Raw genomic sequence first — 25,677 nt, forward strand, 5'->3', positions numbered from 1 at the left:
TTGTTCATGCACTAAGGACAGGTCCCGGTCCCACAGACTGGATGCCTCCCAAACAGTTCAAGCTATTCAACTGTCTCACTTATCCAGAGGGCCTGCTCTAGCTGGGGGCTCCACAGCCTTTGGTTCATAATTCATGTGCTTCCATCCATTTGGCTATTTGTCCCTGTGCTTTTTCCAATCTTGGTCTCAACAATTCACGCTCTTACAATCCCTCCTCTTTCTCGACAACTGGACACCTGGAGCTCCACCTGGGGCCTGGCTGAGATCTCTGCGTCCACTTCCATCAGTTATTGGATGAGAGTTCCAGCACGACTGTTAGGGTGTTTGGCCATCTGATCACCAGACTAGGTCAGATCAGGCTTTCTCTCAACCATTGCCAGCAGTCTACAGAGGATGTATCATTGTGGATTTCTGGGGACCTCTCGAGCACTCTGCCTATTCCTGTTCTCATGTGGTTTTCATTTATCATGGTCTGTTATTCCTCATTCTCCCTTTCTGTTCTTGATCCAGCTGGGATCTCCCACTCCCCTAAGCTTTCTTACCCTCAAATCTTGCCCTTCATTACTGCCACTGTCATCCAGGTTGTTCATGTAGATCTCATCCATTTCTCTGTCATTGGGTGATCCCTGTGTCTTTCCTAGGGTCCCGTTTTCTAGGTAGCCTCCTTGGAGTTGTGTAGCAATCTAGTCATCTTTGTTTTATATATAGTATCCTATCAGTGAGTACATTCCATGTTTGTCCTTCTGAGTCTGGGTTACCTCACTCAGGATGATTTTTTCTAGATCCATCCATTTGCCTGCAAACCTCATGATGTCCTTGTTTGTCTCTGCTGAGTAGTACTCCATTGTGTATATGTACCATATATTTTTTTATCCATTCTTCAGTTGAAGGGCATCTAGGTTGTTTCCAGGTTCTGGCTATTACAAACAATGCTGATATGAACATAGCTGAGCAAATGCCCTTGTGGTATGATTGAGCATTCCTTGAGTATATGCCCAAGAGTGCTACAGCTGGGTTTTGGGGGAGATGGATTCCCAATTTTCTAAGGAAGCACCATATTGATTTCCAAAGTGGCTGTACAAACTTGCATTCCCACCAGCAGTGGAGGAAGAGTTCCCTTTGCTCCACATCCTCTCTAGCATAAGCTGTCTTCTGTGTTTTTGATCTTAGCCATTCTGACAGGTGTAAGGTGGTGTCTCAGAGTCGTTTTGATTTGCATTTCCCAGATAATTAAGGATATTGAGCAATTCCTTAAATGTTCATGGTCCTTTAAATGAAGGTTTTGTAAGCTGTTCTATGTCAAGAATTCACAACTTTATAATGTAAGAAAATGTTAAAAGCCTAGAGGGCTGTAGAGAGATGGTTCAGTGGTTAAGAGCACTCGCTGCTCTTACGGAGGACCTGGGTTCAGTTCCCAGCACCCACATGGTGGTTCACAACCATTTGTAACTCCAGTTCCAGGGGGTCTGATGCTCTCTTCTGGCCTCCATGGACACCAAACATGCATGTGGCACACAAATACACACACAGGCAAAAACTCATGTGCCTAAAAACACAAAAAATTTAAGAAGTCAAGTCCATACTCATTTTGTATAGAACATTATACTCTATTTTATGGTAGATACAAAACACGATACACAGTTGCTCCCTTGAAAGAGCAAATGCTCCTGCTGGACAGACATGTGACCCACACAAGCTACCCTCATGGCATGTCACATCAGGGAAGGGATGAAATTTTCAATGCTTGATGTTGGAACATCTGGGTAGATTTATTTGATCCATAGTTAGAAATGTAAAGCTACTGCTCACTCACCTTAACTCCCCCCTACACACACACACACACACACACACACCCTACAAATAAACTTTAAAAAGTTAAAGATTATCCAAATAATCACAGAGCAGGGAAGGACTCAAAACCTGACAAAATCCACAAGCCAGTGATTGAAAGCAAAAAGATAAATGTAACTAAAGGAAACCTTACAGCAATCCCAACCAAAGGTTAGGCTGAAGACAGACCCCACGCTGGGAAGAGAGACCTGGAACACCACGCTAGTCTCCCTCATCTGCCACAGCTCAGTGAGGGCAGGAACATGAAAGACAGGGTGGGGACGGTCCTCACAAGTGGTTTGGACACGCCGAAAGCCATCTCTCTCCTTTCCAACGGGTCACTGTCAAAGCCTCTGCTAAGTCAGTGTGCTGGAGAGGGCACGGGGACCAGGCGGTGCAGACAGAGAGCAAACGCAGCCACACGCTAAAACAGATGCACAGAGGTCTGACCCAGCAATTTTAGAAATGTCAAAGAACTTCTGTTTAGGATTTGGTTGTACTTGCCAGTGTGCACCAGCCAGGTGCGACTACACACATGTGTCATCTCAGCACGCAGGAGGCTGAGAAAATGTTTTGTGAGTTTGAGGCCATCCCGGGCTACACAGAGAGTCAGCTCAACTGAAGGACAGGAGTTAGGGTGGAGAAATGGGGGAATGGGACAAAAACACTTGTGGAATAATTGTTCATAGTGAGAAATTATCAGAGGCAACCCAAGTCCCACCACTTGAGGACTGGACATTTGAGCATGGACTCTATGTTGGAATGATTAAGTAGCTGGGATTAGATTTATGTACAGGAAATTACTTCCAGGTATTTTTATGGGGGCATATTTCAGTGTTGTACCTAACATATACATCTGTACATACATAAGCATAAAGGTACACGTGGTTCCAGCAGGGCTGACATAGTTACACAAGTGTAAGCCAAGTTCAGGCTTACCCTCCATTCCTGTTCTGAAGAGCTGTTAGTTATGCTCGAGTGCAGCCTAACAGTTGCCTATTGATGGTTCTAGCCTAGGACAACAGTTTTCTGTCCTCAAAGCATGTTTCCCCTACCCTAAGGCATCCTTTCCATGCCCCCACCCCGGTTACCTTCCCCAAACAGAAGTCTACTCACAGCTCTTCCTGCTGGGGACTCCAGACAGAAGACAACATAATTTCAACACACAGTCCACAGCACCCCCACACCATCTCGGCATGACCCCCACTCAACCTTGCCACACCACTGCAGCCTCCTGCCCCACAACTGCACAGGTCTCCGAGTCCTTAAGTGTATTCTCATGGACAACAATACCTTCTTTCCTTTCTCTCTTCTATGTGTCATAAACACACGTTGGAGCGCTCTCACATGCATGTGTAGAGGACAAGCGTCAATACTGGGTGTTGATCATTTTCTACTTGTGGATGTGCATGCTCACACAAGTGCAGATACGTATGTGTTATGTATGTAAGGGCCTGAGGTGACCAGTAAGCATCTTCCTTGATCCATCTCCATTTTATTCACTGAGGCAAAGTCTTGAAATTGAACCTAGACTTGGCCAATCCAGCTAGTCTAGCTAGCCAGCTTGCTCCAGGATCCTTGATCCCCCTTTGGAGCAATAGAATTACGAGTAGGCTGTCACGTGCACCCAGCATTGTGTGGGTTCTGGGGTCCATCCTTGTGAATGGCAAGCACTCTGCTCACTGAGCAACACCCTCACTGAACCTGGAGCTTATCATTTTGACTAAACTGGCTAGCCAATGACCCCTTGGACTACTGTCTCCTTTACCCCAGCCCTGGGGTTACAGCTTTTCCTGTGGGGCCTGGAGACCTAAAGGTTGGTTCTCATGGTTATACAACAAACACTGTGCCCCTGAGCCATTGCCTCAGCTCAAAAGATCATCGTTAAGGCCTAGTTCTCAGGCTGTGTGTCTTGCAAGGCTCTACTGGGCTTTGCAATATATCAAAGAGAGGAACCATCCTATTTGACTATTAATGATGTAGAGAGGAACAAATATGGATCTGTGGACAGGAACCTGGGCAATGATGAAGGTTATGTTCCCCACCTCTCTAGTCCCTGTACCTGTGTGTGTAAAGTAACAGGCTTAGCCCGTGTTTGGCGCATAGCATGAACTCAATAGGCTGCTATTGTTCAGGCTCTTTCAACAACTGTGGCTGGGAACAAGTTACACAACCTTCGTAAGCCTCAAAGCAATTAAATGATAGTTATACATTACAAAACAGTTGAGGATTAGATGAGCTGTCAGAAGCCAAGGCCTCGACATTTCATGAATGGCTTCCACCACAGTTTAAACACGACGTACTCCAATACGCCCTATTCTGAACCCCACAAAAACAGATGACAGAGGGGGCACGGTGGATGCCGGGAGAGAGCAGCATCGAGATCATGGGGGCTGAAGTTTGTGGTCTGAACACTCTTGACAGGTGCTAGCAGACAGCTATATCATGGCATACAGAAGACAGAACATGCCAGAACTTCTGGGTTTTGCTCCAGCTTCTGCTGTGGAGAGAAAATTCAGTGATGGACCAACTACAGGGTTTTGTAGGCAACTGAACACCAAGGTAGCTCTGGTGACCACCTTCTGCCCCAGATCAGGAAACGGCAACTCACACCAGCAGCAGAGAAAGGAGGCATTCAAGGTGACGCTGCAAACTGAAGCCTGGCAATTCCAAACCAAGCCAATCTGGAAACTGGCTGATCAGGTTTCTCTGGGAGGGCTGCTAAAACACAGGGAAGACACCCCAAAAGGCAAGAAAAACCAAAGCGACTTGTAGTCATTGACAACACAGCCCAGGTGCGTCTTCAAACATCCATTCTTTATGCAAGCCCTCCTTTCCCGAGTATGTGTTCTTAGGGAGGGTGTGAGCATTCTATGAGAAGAAATCTGACCCAACATGTTAAATTGTGAAACTTGTATACACACACAAACCCCAACACTACCTATTTCTTGTCATGTAAAGATCTCACTTTACAGTGTTCGCTTTAAAAATGTATTTGTGTGTGTGCTCACATGTGTCGTGTCTCACATGGGGTCAGAGGGCAACTCTATAGGGTCTGTTTCTCTGTCCACCTTTACATAGGTTCTGGGGGGGTCAAACTTAGGTCGACAGGCTTGCAAAATAAGCCGAGCCATCTCACTGGCCCAATATTTGCTTTACATGGTCACCACGACATTCAGCACTTCCATAGGTTTCCAAGTTAGGAGTTAACATCCTTAATACTAAGAGACACAACTATAAAAATCAGTTATGTGAAAACTGTACTTAATTTGAATTGCAAACGTTGAACTGTTACTATAACAGCTTTAACTTGGAAGACCTACACACCTGAGATAACCAACTTACAATGAGAAAAGGTTTATTTCAGCTCATGGTGTCAAAAGATTTTAGCCCACAGTCACTTGGCCCTTGAGGGTTGGGCCTGTGGTGGTACCACAGTGGGAATGCACAGCATAGGAGGCCCTGGGAGAGGAGGAAGGCCAGGGTCCCAACATACCCTTCAAATGCTCTTGTACAAGTTTCCTCCGAGATTAAAACATTCCATCCTGCAGGAAGCTCTCTAAGCAGGAAGGTAAGCAACTCAAAATAGCTTCAGGAAGTCCCCGAAACCGACCAGATTCACTAGGCTCCTCCCTGCCAGATGAGAGAGAGTTGATGCTGTTAGGATCCTCCCTCACTCCCGCACATGCAGCACATGTGCAGCTCGGGGTTTTGCGTCTTATATCAGCAGCAGGCACTGCAGCATGGTCATGTGATCTGCATTTTAAAACAAGCCGCACTGACCCTCCCTCCCTCCCTGTTCTGTGTTTCCTGCTCTGCTCTGCCCCTTCCACCATCTTCCTCTCTCATCAGGCCTGGTCTCCTTTCCCTCCATCCCTTTCCCTCCTAATAAAGCTCTGAAAACTAACACTGGGTTCTGTCACGACCATGACCTTTCCACGCGGTAACCAGCGGCGTTTATCATCCTTTCAGACGCAACAACTACGAAGTTACAGAGAAGACTTGAGTCCAGAACAACAGTCACTTGGAAAGGACACTCTCCAACTTGTTGAGCTGCCCGAGGCTGTGCAGTATGCTCCAGGTTTCCCAGATTTTGTGAGTTGTCACTCATGCTGGGGTGGGCCTTGGATGCAGCTGTCTGAGTTATTTCTGTTCCTGTAAGTAAACCCTCACCCCATATTCCTGCAAGTAACTCCAATAAAATTCACTGGTTCACCAAGTTGGACTTGGTGGCATCCGTACTTAGTTTTTATGTGGGATCCCTATCTGGGGTGAGTAGCTATGTGTGTTGTTATGTGACAACTTCTGGGGAGACACAAGTGCACACCCCCAACGACCTAACTTCCTTCCGTGAGGGCCCACCTCCTAGTGGCTCCCCACTTTCTCAATAGTGCCATAGGCTAGGACCCAACCTTCAACACATGGGCCCTTGAGGGGCATTCAAGAGCAAAACTATAGCAACCACTATGAACTTAGTATCAACTCACTGCAACAGCAGAAAAGCCCTAAGCTTCTAAAGCTGTAAGCACTCCTAGCTCTTTATTCTGCCTTAAATATCATCCAAAGGACAAGGAGGACTCAGAGAAATGGCCAATTCAAGATCTAAAGTCCGAAAAGTACAGCCATGCACTCCGAACATCTTGAATAAAAAGCAGAAAGTATAAATAGAGTGCCTAGGGGTGGGCAAGGGGTGGGGTATGTCCCAAGAGCTCTGGAGCTGGCCTGAAGGAGCTTCCAACCTGTCCAATTCTGGAGAAGCTGAGCAAAAAGAAGGTAACTGTAGCAAACACACGTTAAACAAACCCTGGAAGAGAATGATAACCAACAATGAAACAGAAATAAAAGAGAGACCTTCCCTTCTAACCACCGAAAAATGTCCATTCGTTCATTCGCTGTTCTTTGTACAGTGTTTACATGCACTATAAAAAGGGAAAACGGCTTTGTAAGCCATGAGAACACGTCTGTATCATTTGACACTGAGCTTGTTGAAAACGCTTTCAGACTTGTTTAAACATCTACCAGTGTATGCACTGAGAACAATGTGAGCTACACAGACCATGTACACTGTGTCCACATGTGTGTTGCTAAACACCGAATATGTGTGAAAAAATGATTTTTAATAGTGTGTGTGTGAGTGTGAGTGTGAGTGTGAGTGTGTGTGTGTGTGTGAGAGAGAGAGAGAGAGAGAGAGAGAGAGAGAGAGAGAGAGAGAGAGAGAGAGAGAGAGAGAGAGAGAATATGAGACTATATTATGACTGTTAGGGCAGGTACTCAAGGAAGCCAGAAGAAGACATTGGATCCCCTGGAGCTAGCATTACCAGCAGTTAGAGTTACAGTGAGCCATCCAATAAGGGTGCTGGGATGCAAATTTCCATCCCCTGGAAGAGCAGCAAGTGCTCTTAATTGCATACATAGTAACTTCTTGTTTTAATACTGAGCCATAGCACATTCTTTTTGAGGACATTTTAATTAAACAGCATTGAACTCCAGCACATGATATATACAATATTCTTTAATTTTCATTTTAAAAGATTTACATTTATAAGTGCTTTGCTTGTATTATGTATGTATACCATGTGCATTCCTGGTTCCCACATGTAGAAGCCAGAAGAAGGTATCAGATACTATGGAACTGCAGTTAAAGATGGTCATGAACCACATATGGATGCCGGGAAACAAACCTGGGTTTTCCAAAAAATCAATAGGTCTCTTAAGCACTGAGCTATCTCTCCAATCCCAACAATATTCTTTTTTGTTTTTGTTTTTTTGAGACAGAGTTTCTCTGTGTAGTTTTGGAGCCTGTTCTGGATCTTGCTCTGTAGACCAGGCTGGCCTCGAACTCACAAAGATCCTCCTGCCTCTGCCTCTCGAGTGCTGGGATTAAAGGTGTGCGCCACCACCGCCCAGCCCAACTATATATACACATATATATATTTTGGTTTTTCGAGACAGGGTTTCTCTGTGTAGTTTTGCGCCTTTCTTGGAACTCGCTTTGGAGACCAGGCTGGCCTCGAACTCACAAAGATCCACCTGCCTCTGCCTCTGCCTCCTGAATGCTGGGATTAAAGGTGTGCGCTACCACCGCCTGACTCAATATTTTTAAGAAGACAGTCATGTAGACTAAATTGGTCTCCATCTGTAATCAAGGATGACCTTGACCTACATTTCTGCCTCTGTCTCCCAAATGTTGGGATTTTAGGGACACACCACTAGGCTTGGTGAAGCTTTGTTTATAGTGGTTCTCAACCTTCCTAATGCTGCAACCCTTAATACAGTTCATGTTGTGGTGGTGACCCCACCCACCCATAAAATTATTGCAACTTCATAATTGTAATTTTGCTGCTGTTATGATTTGTAATATAAATATCTGCTTTCAGATGGTTTTAGGCAACCCCTGTTAAAGGGTCGTGACCCACAGGTTGAGAACTACCAGTTATCCTATATATCTGAATATATTTAGTATTTATGGCTAGCCAGCACAGTTTCCTCATGTATCATTCTGTGCAGTCCCAGAAGTCTGCATTCCTGCAAGCTGGACATGTGTTAATGAGTCCTTTACATGCATGAATGGTGACTTAACTGTGCACTGATCCCAGTTACTGAAGAATATTTCAATACTCAGAACTGCAACAGATATATCCAACGTTAAAAAACAAACAAAAAAAAAACCTTGACTAATCAGAGAGAAACAGGTCAACAAACTCACAAGGGCCCTTTACCAAAGAGGGCATATAGAAAAGCACTGAATCTCATTAGCCACTAAGGAAATATGCATAAAGGCACAACGAGATGTATCATGTAATAATGACAAGGATGCACTACTTACTGGCGGGGATGCAGAGTTGAGCTGGTATATGAAGTCATTACAACCACTCTGGCTAGTGGATGGTACCACCTACAACGGAACACAGCCCCAGCCCTGGGAATAAACTCAGACCTGCCTGCCTCTGCCTCCAGTGTACTGGGATTCAAGACGTGTGCCCAGCAATCTGCCCTCTATTCTTACTGTTGAGTGAAACCCTCATTTCTGAAAATGCCTCTGTGAAGCCCCCATACCATGGGTGGTCTTTCCTGTCATTCCCAGTTTGGGGTTGCCCACACACACCTGGTTTTGGCTTTTGGAGACAGGATCTTGCTAAACAGCACAGGCTGGCCTTGACCTCACTCTAACCCAGGCAGACCTTGAACTTCCACTCTTCCCACCTCAGGCAACAGTAGTCAGGACTATAGGCCTGTATCGCTAGCCGCAACCCCATCTTTTCATAGGGAAGCTTATGCCCAAGGCATCTCACTTCCAGCTTCTCATACCATTTTGCAATGGACATGGCGGACTTGCAGGCTGTATTGTGTGGCCAAGGTTTAGCAGCGTCTATGGCCTTTGGATGTCAGCTGTATCACATCTGCTCTGACAACTCCAAATGTCTTCAATCAAAAGAGGAACAAAGTAGCCCTCCTCATTCAAAGCTATGGTTCTAGACTCATTTGCCCAAAATAGAACATTACCCTTGTTTACTTAGCCACGCTCACATTCTCCTCTTAGAAATGAAGCCAGCAAAGCCAGCCCAGCAGGCTGGAAGGGATAGGAGCTAGGCAGGCTCTGGCTGGGACAGTTCCAGTTGAGGAGTTTCAGCTCCAGGGGTTATGTCTAATGGAGCTAATGCCTCTAAGTCTCGACTTTGTGCACGCAGGGCTGGGTCTGAAGCTCTGTCCTGGTGGGCACAGACCCTGGGTGCTCTGGGTCATCTCATCCAGTTTTTAAAAGTCTTGCACTGAGTAGGACTTTTGTCTGGAGTTTCAGTGAATGTCAATCATTCTCTGCACAATGGCTTCCGACACTGCTGGGTCTCACCTACAGAGTCGGCTCCTGGTGTCTGGCTTCCTTTGTTGCCAGCCAATCAGAGCTGAAAGCCTACCTCTTCAGATTCTGGGGGGTGAAGTCTTTAAGGGAGTCCCCACTTTCCCCAAGGATGCCTTCTCTACGGGTGGTCTCTGTTCCTAAGTTGCAGGGTTCCTGAGGCTCCAGGACTGTTTCCCCAACACCCAGTGCTGTGCGGCCTTACTGCTGTCCTTTGAAAGTGCTTTTGCGCTGGCAGAAGCCCTGGTGGCTGAACACAGAGCTAGCACCAGTTTTCAGGAGAAGCAACTGTCTCCTCTTACTGCATTCCTTTCTTCAGGTGTCAGAGAAGGAATATTTCGCTATCTGGATGTTAGGTCACCATTTTCCCCTTTCAGTTCCATGTGATATTTCTTCCTTTTTTCATTAAGGTAAAAAGAGAAACAACTTAACTCTTGTTAAAGAAAAATCTGCTTTTCTGTCCTCACGTTGGACAGTGAGATAAGTGAATTTTCTTTCTCTTTCTGAAATATATACGAGTTCCGGGGGAGAGCTCAGGAGAGCGACATACCATTTTTGGGAGAATGCCTCCTACATGGCTCGAAGTATTTTCCTTAACCCTATGCAGTTAATCTTATACTCATGAAGACAAAGAAAGCGCTGTTCGACTCCTACCCAGCTGGGGGAGAAATTAAATGTACTTTCCCCCTATCATTAACAAGAGGCAAATGAAGGGGTTGGGGATTTAGCTCAGTGGTAGAGCGCTTGCCTAGCAAGTGTAAGGCCCTGGGTTCGATCCTCAGCTCTGGAAAAAAAAAAACAAGAGGCAAATGAAACCACTCATAATGAAGAGGGACCCCGAATTTCTGAATGACCTCCCACTTTTCTCTGCCTCTGTATACACACACTACGGGGAGCAGGGAAAATACTTGCCACAGCCTGACAAACCGAGTTAAAGCCCCAGGACCCACATGGTAGAGAAGCAACTACCACAAGTTGTCCATTGACCTCCACACGCACACTGTGACACCTGAGTCCACTCACACGCAAATAAATAATGTAATAGACAGGAGGGTCTCTGCTTCCCAGGGGGGGAAAGCTGAAAACAGAATGCACACAGGGACAGTGAACAACACGTTCATGACACTGGTACACAGAGACTGTGGACAGCAAGGCCAGGTCATATCAGGTTTTATCTGTACCTATTACCTCTTTCCTTCAATCCTCTGTAAGGCCTTAGCTTTTTAATGCAGTATTATGGTCAGCTTGAGTATACAGCCAGTAAGACCCATTTCCAAGAGTGTACACAAGCAAGACACTTCCTGAGAGCTGTAAGTCCACAGCAGGGGCAGGCAGGGGGTGGGACCTGCCCTCAATCAGGATTACTGGATGACAGGGTTTTTCTGTGTAGCCCTAACTTTCCTGCAATTCACTTTGTAGACCAGGCTGACCTCTGAGAACTCAGATCCGCCTGCCTCTGCCTCTCAAATGCTGGGATTAAAAGCGTGCACCACAACTGCCCAACTCCGGATGAAATTCTTAAACATGATCAGGTTACCTCCTGCAGTCTATATTACTAGTAACACATCTAAGTACCTTTATGTAAGAGGCCCATTAGTTGACCACAAAGGTTAAAAAGTAAAGTGTTTATACCTATGCTGATCACACATCTCTGTCAAGGTAAAATACAGAGGTGGAATAATGTTGATCAGTTAACCCAAAAGTATGTAGCGTACCTGCTATCCCCAATGCTTCAGAACTACAAGAGACAGTCCTGTTCTCAAGAAACACAGGCTTTAACTGCAAAGGCGAGAACACAGTTCACAGTCGGGTAACTGAGAACTGACGTGCATCGCTCTCCAGGGGCTTCAACCTGTCACTTCTTCACATGTGACCTCCACCTCCAAGGCGAGCCCTCTCCCCTAAACATTGGTCTTCTCCACTCTCAGGCTTCTTTCTGGTCCACACATTCAGCCTGGAAATGACAACTGAAATTTCAACCAGCATCAACTGCAAAATCTTCAACTCATGGATCCCATCTTGGGTCCCCGCCCCCCAACATCTACAAGGCTGGCCTGTAGTTCTCTATGACATCCAGTTGCCCAACCTGGAATCTCAGGGGGTCACATCCACTGTGACCTCCTCCACTCCTACTACCTGGCTGCTGCTGAAGGTCTATCCATCTTTCCTTCCTCCTCAGCAGTTTTTGGTTTGTTTTTGTTTTTGTTTTTTGAGACATAGTTTTTCTACAGATCCCTGGCTGTCGAACTCACAGAAATCCACTTGCCTCTGCCTCCCAAGTGCTAGGATTAAAGGCACTCTTAACCTAGGTAATCCAATATTTCTTGCTTGAGCTTGTAAACTGGTTTCTCTGCTTTTAGTATCATCCCTCCTTCCCCTGAGACCACTCTCCTGCCACTCCCAGTTAACACCCCAGTCACACCAGAACTTGTCTTTCCTGTCTTCCTTCACCACATCTTATGTGGTTTTGCATGCCCTTTCACGTCCCCAATACCCACAGCCCTTTCCTTAGCATGCACCCTGGTAAACTGTAATCCCTGTTTACCTCTTAGGATCCTCTAAAACAATCAGGTATCACCTCTACCAGGAAATTCTCTAATACCCTCTAACTCAGGACCAGATTCTCCACTTTTATCCAAATACTCCGTTGTTTTAAAATATTTTAAGAATATCACATCAAACTGAATGCAAGGGAGGGGGACAATTTTTCATAAAATGAGAGCTGCAGGAAATAGACCATGTGATTACAAACCTACATTAACTTACTGGTCTCTATTCTGTCCCTAACGTCACCTGGTTGATACTGCAACCAGCCTCATGTGCTGAACAACGTCCTTCCCTCCCCTGGACTTTCATGGGGCTCCAGGCAAAGGAGATGTTTCTCTTGTAGCCACTTCTTCAGGCAGGGTAACAGGTGTAACACACAGCAGTTCTATGAGACCTGCCCCATTTTTCTCTGACCCCCATACCTAACCTCCTGCCTGGGCTCTGGGCAAGTCAGTCCCCACCACTTCCTGCTGGCTGCTCCTCGGATACATTAAGACAACGATTAAAAGCTAACACAGATGCTTCCTCATCTATGAAATGAGTAGATCTCAAAGGATGCTTTTTCCACTTAAATGTCATTAGGATTCACTCTCTGTCCTCATCTGTCTCCCCTGGGCATCTCTCCATTCCTGAGCATGGACATACATAATCCCTGCAGCCCAGGGCCCTGGCCACCTCTGCCAAGTGTCACAGGATGGTTCTCCAATACAAACTTCAAAATATTAGGAATATTTCAACACCACCGCAACAGTAGTTAAAGATCACACACACCACCTCTCAAGAGAGAGTCAATGACTTCCACATTATCTAGCTCTGTTTTGAAATTTCATGGCTGCCTTTTAGTATATAAGATTCAGAGAATAAACTTAAATGCATCCTATCCAAACACTAAAAAAACAAACAAACAAAACAAAACAAAAACCACCACCACCACCAAAAAAAAACAAAACAAAACAAAAACAAACATTAACAGCTTCCTTTTTTTTTTTTTTTTTTTTAACGACAGTCCTACATGGAACTAACTAGCCTTTAACTTCTTATGTAGCCCAGGTTATTCTCAAACTCCTAATTCTCTGGTTTCAGTCTCCCAAGCGCTGGAATTACAGCCACTATATCTTGTTCTCATATGGGTAAATGCTCTTGATATTTTGGTTCTGGCTGCCCCAGTGATGCCTGAATTGGCCTGAACTGCACATTTGGCAAGAGTTAGTAAGAAACATGAATGTAAGTTTCTTATACAATGTTACAGGAGATGTCCTCTTTTGGTTTTTGAAAAATGCTGTGAATGGGTGTTTGTATGTAGGTGTACTGTGTATGTGTGTATCCAGTGCCCACACAGGCCAGAAGAGGGAGTCAGATCCCCTGGAACTGGGGTTACAGGTGGGTTTGAACCTCTGTCTTGTGGGTACTGGTGACTAAACCCACTTGCTTAAGAGCAGCAAGTACTCTTAAGTACATGCTTAAGTTATGAATGCTTAATGGATTCTCCAGGTCTCACCTTATATCCCTGCAAACTTCTTATATGAACCTGTGAATTCTGCCTATCAAGGGTTAAGGGATAAAGTTCTGGAACACAGGATGGTCCCCACCTCCTGAGCCTGAATTCACAGTCTACCCAGAGCAGCTGTAAAGGACCATTCTGGAAACAGGGCTCTAGATACTTCTAAAGTAACACTGGGTGTCTTTTCCCAACAGGAGCCTCAGGCCCCCCAGAAACTGAAGGCAAACCCCTTCAGCCTGCTGTTGTTCGTTGTAGTTAGGGCTTGCTTTCCAGTTAACTAGTTTCAATCACCATGTGGCGTGGCAGGGAGACTCAGACCTGGCTCAGTGGTAAAAGGCTGCAGTACAATCCTGATGACCGGAATTTGGTCCCGAAACCCACTTAAAGGAGAAAGGATACCGCACAGAATTGTTTCCTGACTTCCCCTGCATCACACACAACTACAACAACAAAAAGTTAAAAATCAAAATGCGACACAGTGATTAAGAGCCCAAGGACTTAAGTTCAAATCCCAATTCCGCCATTTCCATGAGCTTGGAGAAATATTTCACCTGACTTTCGATTCCTCAGGGTTAAAAATGGAGCCACCTACAATTCTCACCTCACATCACTGTGCTGTGGATGAAATGACAGTGACTGAAGTGCTTGGTCTGGTGCCTGGGGCGGAGCAGTGTTTCATGTATACTAACTACGGTTGCTCTGGGCAGCTTCCTGATCCATGTCACCCCTGCCAGCAGCTTTATTCACTTCTAGAGTGCATCCAAAGGTTAGAGAAGGGCCCAAGCACTCCCAGCTAGTGAGTGATGGAGCTAGAATTCAGATTCTAAAATGGTCTTGACTGCCCCTCATAGCCATAAAATGAGATTTAACAATTAACACATTTAGTAAGTCCTAAACAATAGGTAAGGATATCGGAGTACTACACTCAGGCAAGTGAGAAAGACATACAAACACAGAGACAAGAGGAATTCTCGTGATCTGAACAGGCTTCTCCCCAAACACTGGAGATCAGAGGGCCTTCACAGCCATACCTTATTAGTCACATCTAACAAGAGACAGAGCTAATGGGATTGTCCACCCCTCTAAGAAACCCAGGGCCCAACTCTTTGTTCCAAGTGAATCTGAACATGATCCCTGGTCTTTTTCTTTTTTTATGTGTATTCGTATTTTGCCTACACATATGTCTGTGTACTCCTTGCATGCCTGGTGCCTGCAGAGGCAGAAGAGGGCATTGGATCCTTTAGAACTGGAGCTACAGATAGTTGTTAGCCACCATGTAGGTGCTGGGAATTGAACCCAATTCCCTCTGAACAGCTGGTGCTCTTAACCACTGAATCATTGCTCCAGCCACAATAATGAAAACTTTTGAAACAGTTAAGAACATTTTGAGTGGTTTCGTCACAACAACAACAACAAAATGGAATTTCCATAAAATATAAGGAATTGCCATTTTTACGTACTTTTAATATTCTTTGATAATTTTTTTGAATGCTGAATGTCATTTATTGAAGGACCTATTAAGTAGGTCTTAAATACAGGCTTACAGCACAATGGCCCCCAGGTCTTGTACCCTAGAGTCTGGGGTATTGGAGTGGATCAGAGTGCCGACCCTCTTCACTAACCTTACAAATCCTATCATTTGTTTGCTGTTTGCACATCTGAACAAGTCAGGAAAAAGAATTCAATGTGCTCACCATGAGCACTGGTGTGTTTGTTCTGCATGTGCCATCCACAGACCTTTCTTAAGCAACAGTGTACAGGAGCCGGAGCAGACCCCAGGCTGCCACCACACCGAGGACCTCCTCCTCTGAGACTGTCACATCCACAGGAGTGGTTCTAAGGCCCCCAAGGGCAAGGCCTACAAACAGATGGGTTCTTTAGCCCCTGACCTGGGGCATAGAGACACTAACCATGTTAGAACCCCTGACCCAGACACTACCTCCACCACACAGCCACTCCAGACTTGGGCCTACACACCTCGAGTGCACACTCCCCTCCAAACCTATCCTGAGTGAAGACCACCACCATGGCCAAGATCTAAGAGCTCCTCCTCTTCCAGGACCATCCCTGCTCCCTCCAGCTCCTTCTCGGGCACAGGGCATTTTCTTTATAGTTCCTGGATAGTATCTCCTTCCACCATAAGCCAGAAGTTTTTCAAATGCTTAAGAGAGCAGACATCACTTGCTCTCAAACCCCAAGAACCTACTGCTCCCCCTGGGATCAAGTCCAACTCCCGATTGCCACCCCCCAGGCCCTGACTGATCTGACCCCTGTCCACCACATCAAAGCCACCTTTCCTTCATCCTGTTTTCCTCTTGCTCAACCAAAAAGATTCCAAACAAATCCTACTTTCAAGCCCAAGGCACTCCTAACATCTAGAACAGCTCCTTTCCAGCCAAAGGCCCTGCTGGGCTCTGCAAAGGCACCACCTTGCAGGAACTGACATCACCACAGCATCTAGAATGACCTGGGAGATGGGCCTCTGGGTATGCTTATGGGGGCTGGTACTCTTGATTATATTAGTTGAGATAGAAGGCCAGCCCTCTGTGGGTGGGACCATTCCCTGGCTGACATTCTGTTAACAGAAAAAAGGAGCTGGGCAGCAGCATGCATTCATGATTCTCTGCTTCCTGATTGCGGCTGCCATGTGACCAGCTGCTTTAGACTCCTCTGTGACTTCCCTGCCATGATTGATTGCACCCTTAAACTGTGAGCCAAGATAAACGTGTTTTCCTTTAAATTGCTTCTAGCTGAGTATTTCATTGCAGCAATGGGGGAAAAAATGAAGCCAGGGTCCATGTTGGTGGCTTCACTTAGACAGGTACCTGTTTCCTTCAGGATTTTGTCCACTTGCCTGTCAGCTCGTTTCCCGGGACACAACACAGTGGTAAGCATTCAGTAAACCATCTGCCAGATGTAAGAGCCCAGAAACCCAAGCCTACCACACTGCTGCCTGTCCTTCCCTGACACTCCAAGGGACTTACCGACACAATCGCAGGTGGGAAATTCGGCCTGGGCCCTCTTGGCAGGTGTGTCCAGAAGACTCTTGGTGGGTGTGTCCAGGTACTTAAGAGGTGATTCCAAGAAGCCACTGAGAGTGGGGGTGAGTGGGTTCTCAGCCTTGGTGGGCGTGGCCTCCTGGCCTCCCTCCTCTGACTGGAAGCAGGTGGTTGAGAGCACAGTCACTGCCCCTGAAGACTCAATCTTGATCTTCTTGGGGGAGCGGGTGATGAGAGGGCTCCCTGGAGCTGGGAAACATGATTGGTTCTCAGGGTCTTGAACGGGCACCGAAGGAGGGCCGGGAAGCCCAAAGCTATCCCCAAATTCAGCTTCGAATTGCCGGATGAGCTCTTCCAGCTTGTCATCAGCAGGGGGGAGGGGGCCACCGGTGGAGCCTGGCTGTAGGGCTGCCATAGGGCTGGGGGACCTCATTTCCTGAGTAGGGGGCAGCAGGCTGTCCCCGGAGGGACTAGGTGCAAATAGCGCAAGAGAAGGTTCTGGGGGTAGAGGGGCAGCAGGGCTCTGGGAGGCAGCACCCTGGGAGGCAGGGGTGGGGGCAGGGAGCTGGGCAGGTGGAGGTGTCTGCACTTCCTCTGGGACTTGGAATTTTAGCCCTTCCAGAACAATTTGCCGAAGAGGCAGGAAGAGAGGCTGCATGTCCCGGGACCTGGACTTCTTGATCTGAACGGGCTTTCGGACACTGGGCTTGATCCCAGGAGCAGTTTTCTCAGCTCCCACAGGACCTCCAGCTGGGGTAGGGAGCTTCTTCTTCTTCTCCTTGGGTGGTTTGTCAGGAGGCCGTGGGGCAGGTGAGCCTGGTGGGGCCCACCAGCCAGGAGCCTGAGGCTCTGTGGGAGCGGGGATAGAGGCATCATGAGCCTGCTCCAAGAACAGGCTGCGCTTGTGGTGAAGGTGCTGCTGCAGCGCTGTCTGGGCCTTCTGGTGGGTGTCAGGCTCGGAGGATGGCAGGGCAGCCTCCCTCTGGGAAAGAGGAGATGGTGCTGGGGCAGGGGAGGAGGAGGGGGCCTCAACCTTGACCTTGGGCTTGGTGGGCAGGGCCTCAGGCCGCTTGAATACTGACTGGATGTAATCACTGGCGCTGCCCAACAGCTGCTCCAGTTCAGCCATTGGGTCAGGGCTTGGGCGAGGTGCAGGCCAGGAGTTCCGGGGTGTCGCCGGAGGGGTGTCAGTACCCCACGCTTCGGGAAACTCAGTTCTTGGAGTTGCTGGAGGGAAGGCTGGGCTATCAGGAGCAAAGGATGGATGTTCCTCTGGGGGAACCACAGGCCATGAGGGGGCCCGGAGGTAGGACTGGGGAGGCCTGAAAGAGGAAGAAGGGGACAAGGCCTCAGGGAGCGGACAGGAAGCCTGGGAGGTGGAATGAGCTTGAGGGAGGGCAGAGGAGAGCTGTGTGAGGGCCTCGATGGCAATGGCTGTCTGCAGGCTGATGTTTTTTTCCTTGGCAATGCTCAAGGCGCTCTGAGACAGAGGCAGGCCCTCCAGGGGAGGGGCCTGGGGGACCTCAGAGCTAAGGAGTGGTCTGGTGCTCGGGGCTGGGAGGCCAGCCTCACCAGGAGGCAGAGTGCCTGGGAGCCTGGGCCGCTCCTGCCCTCCCTCCATGGCCACAGACTTGATCTTCCCCTCCAGCCACTCGAGGTAGTCAGGACACTCTGGGCCATCGCAGTTGCAATTGGGTGGTTTCATGCCATGCCTTGCAAGGGCCAGGGCTGTCTGTAGTGTGTCAAGGTCTTCACTGCCCTCCAAACAGCTCTCAGGCCGGGCGCCCCTGCTGTTTTTCCCAGCCTCACGACTCATCTCACGGTTGAAGGTTTCATAGAGCCGGGTGCTAAGGGCCCCATAAGATGACACAGCTTCGGCCACCGCCGAAAAGGCCACCAGATCGTGGGCATCTTCCAAGCGAGCAGTGTGAGCAGAGCCTGAGGCAGCTTCCCAGTTGGGCTTCTGGTCTACCCGCCAAGGACCTGCAGCTCCCAGCAGACTGGGTCCGGCGGGCTCTCTAGCACCATTGACCTGCGCCCCTGAGGTGCTTAGCTGCCTTGACTCTCCATGGTGCACTGGCCCTGAGTCCATCTGACCTGGAACAGGTCCATCAACTGGGCTGAGCTCTGAGCCTGTCTGGAGAGAGAGAACAGAGAGGGGAAGAAAAAGGAAAACCATAAACCACACTATTTGTAAAGAACCATCTCCCTTCACACTACCCAGGTATACTTCCAAACCCCTTTTTTCTTGCAAATTCTCTCCCTGGTACTTGCTGAGCCTTAGTCCGTCTTCACCCATCTCCACTACTTAGCTGGCTTTCCCAGCCACAATCGAAAGGTCTTTAACAGATCAGAAAGTGGGGCAGGGTGACAGCTCAGTGGGTGAGGAGCTTTCCTGGCAAGCAGGAGGACCTGACTTAAATCTCCAAAACCCACATTTGAAAGAAAGATAAAAGAAAGAAAGTCAGGAGCAGTAGCACACGTTTGTCATCTCAAGAGCTGGGGAAGGGTTTGCTGATTAGCCATCCTGGCCTACTTGGCAAGCTCGAGGCCAGTGAGACCGTGTGGGAGGGGAGGGCTGGGTGTGGGGGTGGATGGCTCCTGAGCTATGACACCCAAAGCTGTCCTCTAACTTCCATATACACACAGAGGCATTCTCAGCGTCACTGGGCCCTGTGAGAGCTCAGATCAATTTCAAAAACCGTGAACACTCAAAAAGGCCCTTAAGCTCCCAATAACCAATGTCATCCCAGGGCCCTGTGACTCTGTCAGCTGAGGAGGGAGGCGGGGACATTCCAACATGGAATGGTGTGTTGTAAATAGGAAGCTAGAAAGCACTCCATTCAGGGAAGCAGCATTCATTCCCACTTAGCCTGGGCAGGATCAGCCACAGCTTCCTACTGGGGAGGAAACCCACAGTTCCTTTCTCTCACAGGTAAATCATCTTAAATTAGGAGAGCGAGCTCACATTCCTACATGCAGCCCCAGGCCTGTAGGAAATACTGATGACTGACTCTTGGGGCCCTACCTGGAGATTAGCTCCACCCCATATTGAGACTAGCCATGTCCCATGCTGAGGTCAGCCCCACTCCAGCAGAGCCAGCTGTGCAGATGGCATTTCAGCTCCAGCTTGGAAAGATTGAGGCCTCTCACCCGGGAAGACCATTATAGACTCATGCACACAAAGGTAAGGCGAGACTGAAGCAGGCAAAGTGACCCAGCCCAGAAAGGTAAGGACAGATATACAGACACGAAATTAAGTTTGCAAGATTCAAAATCCCTTGGAAAATCCTTCTTTCCAGTGCAGGCCAGGAAAACCCAGAAGGAACCACAGATTCCAAGTCACAGGCAGTAGGTGGGAGCCTGGTGAGGTGCAGGATTGACAGCTACTGAAAACCTCTCTTCAAAGGCCACAGCAGTGCTGCACAGTGCAATGGCCTAGCTCTGCAGCACCCCTAAAGGCACAGGTCTTAAAAGCTTGGGCTGGGCGGTGGTGGTGCACGCCTGTAATCCAGCACTCGGGAGACAGAGGCAGGTGGATCCCTGTGAGTTCGAGGCCAGCCTAGTCTACAAAGCTTGTCCAGGACAGGCTCCAAAGCTATAGAGAAACCCTGTCTCAAAAAAACAAAAAAAAAAAAAAGCTTGGTCCAAAGCGGCTAGTACTACTAGGAAGCTGTGGAAACTTGAGCTAGGGCCTAGTTAGGAGAAGTAGGTCAAAGGGGTTAATGAGACCCCCAGCTCCCTGTTTTACTTCCTCCCCCCCCCCCCCCCCCCCGCTCTGCTTCAGACACTGACGAAGCCAAGTGGCTACCGACTGTAGCCTCTGAAACTGTTAAACAACTTCCAAACCCGTTTTTCCCTATCTCCATGGTTTTGTTCCCCACAGCAATGGAGAGCTGACTGACAGAAGGAAGAATTTTAGTTAGGACCCCAAATGACCAACATTAGATACAACGATGACCGTCATCACTGTGACCGAGGAGTAACCAAGAACAACTCAAGGGGATGGGGATGGATTTTGGCTCACAGTCTGAGGGCACAATCTGTCACTGTAGGTGCGGTTTGATGGCAGGAACCCATGCAGCTGCGGCAGTAAGGGTGTGACATCAGCAGACCAGAGGGAAAAGCTGGCGTTTAGCTGCCTTTTTCCTTTTTAACTCTGCACAGGATCACAGTCTAGCACAGTGCTCCATATTCAGGATAATCCTCTTTAGAAAAGCCCTTGAAGAACCCAGGGATGTGTGTCTTAATGCCCAAGGTATTTCTTCCATCAAAACTACCCATTACAGTTATCATTACAATACAGCAACATCAACACTCTGGACTGGATAGGACACAGAAGACTCACAACTTGGAACTCCTGCCAAAAGTGAACCTCAATCTATTCATGAGGAAATTACCGGGTCCACAAAACTGCAGTGTTCTCTCAAAACCTGAAATCAAGAAAGAACCTCCTCCAATTTACATTGATGACATCCACGTTTGCAGGTTAGCTCTCAAACTAGGGAAAAGCAGCAACTGCTTACAAGCTGTATCTACATGGACCCGACACTGCTTGGCCCATTCTAACCTTGACTTGGGTCATCATAATTAGATAAGAAAATGCTTCTGCATGTAGCTCAGTGGTAGATCACATGCCTAGCAGACGTGAGGCCTGAGGTTCAATCCCTAGGATTGCCCCCTCCAAAAGGTAATACTTAGAACTAAAGAATCTAATTTGGGTGCTGAAGAAATGGTTCAGCCGTTAAGAACTTTTACTGCTCTATCAGAGGACTAGAGTTCAAATCCCAGCACACACTGTGTGGCTCATAGATTCGTGTAACTCCAGCTCCAGGGGATCTGATAACCCCCTTCTTGCCTCCATGGGCACACTCATGTTTATACACACAAAATTTTTTAAAAACAGTGAATATGCCAGATGGTGGTGGCGCACACCTTTAATCACAGCACTGGGGAGGCATAGATAGGTACATCTCTGAGTTCGAGGCCAGCCTGGTCTACAGAGCAAGTCCAGGACAAGCACCAAAACTACACAGAGAAACCCTGTCTGGGAACCCCCCCCCCAAAAAAAAAAAAACAAAACAAAAAACAGTGAATGCCCTTGTTAGGACAAACACACACAAGTATTTAGCAGTAAAGGAACACAGTATTTCTGGCTTAATCAGGTAGTCATAAAATGTTTACATGTTTATGTAATACACATACAGAGAAAGTGCTAGAGCAAATGAGACCAAATGTAAGCATTCTGGGAACATGGGAGTTCCAGGTATAGTTCTTACAACTTTGTGTAAGTTTTAAGATGCTGTCAAAATAAGCTAAAAAATAAATTAGTTCCTTGAGTAGCACACACAATGCTTTCAATGGCTAAGATATATACCAGCCCCAAGAATGTCAGAAACAGACACCCCGGCTCCAGAGAGTGGTGGTGGCCGCTGGGAATCAGGCCTGTGGCCATGGGTCCTCCGCCTGCAGATCCTACCTCATTACTGCTCTAGTTCTGACCACAAGGGACAGACATGCTTCTCTAATGTCTCAGAGCTTTGAGCATGTGGTCCTCAGGGTTTCTGGCCTCTCCACTGTCACTGTGGTTTATTCTCCCCGCCCCCCCCCCCCACCCCGTGTTTCGAGACAGGGTTTCTCTGTGTAGCTTTGCGCCTTTCCTGGAACTCGCTTTGGAGACCAGGCTGGCCTCGAACTCACAGAGATCCTCCTGCCTCTGCCTCCCGAGTGCTGGGATTAAAGGTGTGCGCCACCACCGCCCGGCGTGGTTTATTCTTAAAGCATCGCTTCTGCCCCCACCCAGTTAGCAGAGTTAGCTATGCCTTTCTCCAGCAGTCTTCAAGGCACCTTGCAGACTGAGGCTTCTTCCCCATTTTTCACTCATCACACACCTCCACTATTGTAGGTCTGAGTAACTGCCTCCAGCAAAGGCTGGTAGTTAATAATGCAAGGGAATGTCTGAATCCTAAGCATTCCCGTGCCTTCGCTACCATAGCTGGGACAGCAGAATGCTCCCAGGACAAGGGAAGTCTCCTACTCCTCACAGGCCATATAATATCTGCTGGAAAACTTCCTTTAGACACTAGGAATGTGATCATTAGATACTTCAGAATCATACACAAGTGTGGTTTCTAGACCTGAAGCTCTCCAATTTTACATACTTCTATGTAGAGGGGCAGGAGGAGCAGCATAACCAAGAAGAAACACCAGAGAGCAGCAAGATTCACAAAAACAATGTCAGGAAGACTAATGCTACGTGAGCTGAGGCTTCCCCAAAATGGTCAAGACAACGAAAAGGGATTTTAAAAGTTATTTTTGGTGTGTGAATAAGAAGAACGAACTAAGGCTGGCTGTGTGCCACTCAGTTCCCTCAGAAGGAAAAATGCTTTTCAGACCAAAAGGAGAATAAAGGGAAAAGCAGACACAGACACAGAGAGAGGAGGGAAGGAGAGCCAACGTGTGTGGGAGAGATAAGGAAACCTCAATTCCAGTTCCCTCACTCAGGAACCCCACTGATACATTTCTCAAAACCTGCTGGTGAGTCTAGAGCAAACCTGCCAGCAGAAGTTGCCAATGTGCACCGAGGGCAAGCATGTTCCCCAACTTTCAGTCCTGGGTTTGAAAGCTGGTATTCTTGAATGGGTACAGGGACCATAAGTAGTCGGGTTCACAGGAGACAGTCAGGCTCAACAACTTCCAGTCTGCCTTACCATTGTATGTCCTGTGGCTAATGAGGCAGGAGACAGTGACACTGGTACCACGATGCCCAGGTCAGAGCCACAAGTGCCACCAGGGCCAGCTTAGCTGGCCTGTCCAGAGTCAGTGTGTGTGTATGTGTATGTGTGTGTGTGGGGGGGGAGTAGATATATTTTAAAGATCAAATTGTACACGAAGCCTACTTTTCTACCTGGCAAACTTGTCTATAGCAGAGAGGAGCTGCTGCTTATACAGAATACAACTGTCTAAGCACACTCCCCATCTCAGCACTAGTATAGCCTTCTGGAACCAAGGCCAGGGGTCAGAGACTGATTATTCATTAACACCTGAATCAATTATAATCCATTTACCGGTGCTACCTTCGAAGTCCCTGTAGGCTTTTGATTTACAACTCCTCCGAAGTTCCTTTTAAGTTTCACACTGTCTGCCACAATTCTGTTGATGCCAGCTATGGAGAGTGCTGGCTTGCAAGTGCCTGTCACTACAACCCAGCCATACTCAGAGTACAAGTTGGTAAGTCAACTGACGGGGTGGGGTCTAGCGGTCTGCCACAGTGAAGCAGGCCAGCATAGGGAATAGCTTAGCAACCTGGGACACCACTTGGTTTGGGCTCTGCATCCTCTCCTCTTCTAATAATGCACTTGACAGTCTGACACCTCTCCTCTCTTATCCCCACATACTCTATATACCCATCTCTCCTCTCTGAACCCATCACTAACAAAGGATGTTAATATACACCCATCTGCACACACACCCCTCTCTGAACAATAAACTGAGTTTCTCCTTGCCTTAAAGACCAATCTTAGCTCCTATTCAATCATACTTGAATTGGATCTGGGTACAGAAGACAGGCCATTCTGGGCTGAACTAGTTTGAAGTATGTGTATACTAAGACAAATTAAATTGTCTTCAATGTGAACTTTTAAGGAAAATCTCTATTTACCATCTTATGCCTAACTGTGTACGCATTATGGGGAAGAACATGCAAAATAGAGAAATGGTTATGTAACTTGAAAGCAGTCAATAAAAACAGACTACCCAGAGCCCCCAGTGCCCAAACACCTCTTCCTCTTGAAGGATGTTCCAACAGTCAGGACCCTTCAGTACCTCGCTCACATGCCTGCTGCCACTCTTCTGGTTTATCTGGCCCCTTCTGTCCCTTTCCTTTGAATAAAGCTCCTTCTGCAATCTGAATGCACCTTTGTTTCAATTCCTTTAATAAGAGATCAAGAACCCAGACACACCGGGCGGTGGTGGAGCACGCTTTAATCCCAGCACTCAGGAGGCAGAGCCAGGCAGATCTCTGTGAGTTCGAGGCCAGCCTGGTCTACAAAGAGTGTTCTAGGAAAGGTGGGAAGGAAGGAAGGAAGGAAGGAAGGAAGGAAGGAAGGAAGGAAGGAAGGAAGGAAGGATGGATGGAAGGAAGGAAGAAGGAAGGAAAAGAAAAGAAAAAGAACGAACGAACCCGGACACACCTAGGCCAAACCCTGACCACCAGCAACAACACAGCTGTTCTCAAAGAACACACAGATGCTGAAAACAGGGATAAACTTTCTATGTGGAGTAACCATGCCACCTGCCAGAAAGACAAACAGGCTGGACCTGGTGTCAAAAGGTCAAGAGGCTGGAGAGAGAAAAATCAAACTGAGTAAATACAGCCCTGTACTCACACATGTCCATGCAAATTATACACAGGAGCCAACAGTGCGCACTCCAACAAAAGACTAACGGCTAATGAGCCACTCACCGGGATGTGTGGCAGCAGCTTCACAGGGCCGGAGAGCCCCGCGGCTTTCTCAGACTTTGGGATCATAATCCATGTAAGGGCAGTTTTCAGAACAGCTCTTACCAGCTCAACTCCTATGCTATGTCCTGTTCCCTTCTTACATCTAGGCTAGGATGCTTTTACTGATGGGTCCCAAAAGCTACAATCCAACCCAACAGGACACAAACAGTCCCTGTCTGAACAGAGGTTTCCTTCCCTCGGAGGCCACCAACAAAGAAGTTGCAGTAAGATGCCATTTCTGATGCACATGCAGGTGACAACAGGCCGGGGACATCCTGAAAGCCCCTGGCATTGTGTGCTCAGGTGCACTTGGACTGGTGGGAGAGGAAGGTGCCAGTTCTCTCCAGACAGGAATGCACAGGGGCGTCCAGAAGGGTTCCTCTCAGATTAGGCAGGAAAGATGGGCAGGTATTTATGAAGAGGGGAGACGGGAGAAGCATTT

At 47.7% G+C, this 25,677-nt stretch overlaps 1 protein-coding gene across 1 annotated transcript in view; it reads right to left on the reverse strand.

Annotated features, from left to right (window-relative positions):
• Positions 1 to 25,677, reverse strand: part of Tet3 (tet methylcytosine dioxygenase 3) — a 95,396-nt gene that overhangs the window by 27,119 nt on the left and 42,600 nt on the right. The window contains exon 3 of the mRNA XM_036180381.1: positions 16,718 to 18,869. Coding sequence (XP_036036274.1) covers positions 16,718 to 18,869 — 2,152 coding nt within the window. The remainder of the gene's footprint in view (positions 1 to 16,717; positions 18,870 to 25,677) is intronic.

This window comes from Onychomys torridus, chromosome 3 (genome assembly GCF_903995425.1).
Source record: "Onychomys torridus chromosome 3, mOncTor1.1, whole genome shotgun sequence".
Taxonomy (NCBI): domain Eukaryota; kingdom Metazoa; phylum Chordata; class Mammalia; order Rodentia; family Cricetidae; genus Onychomys; species Onychomys torridus.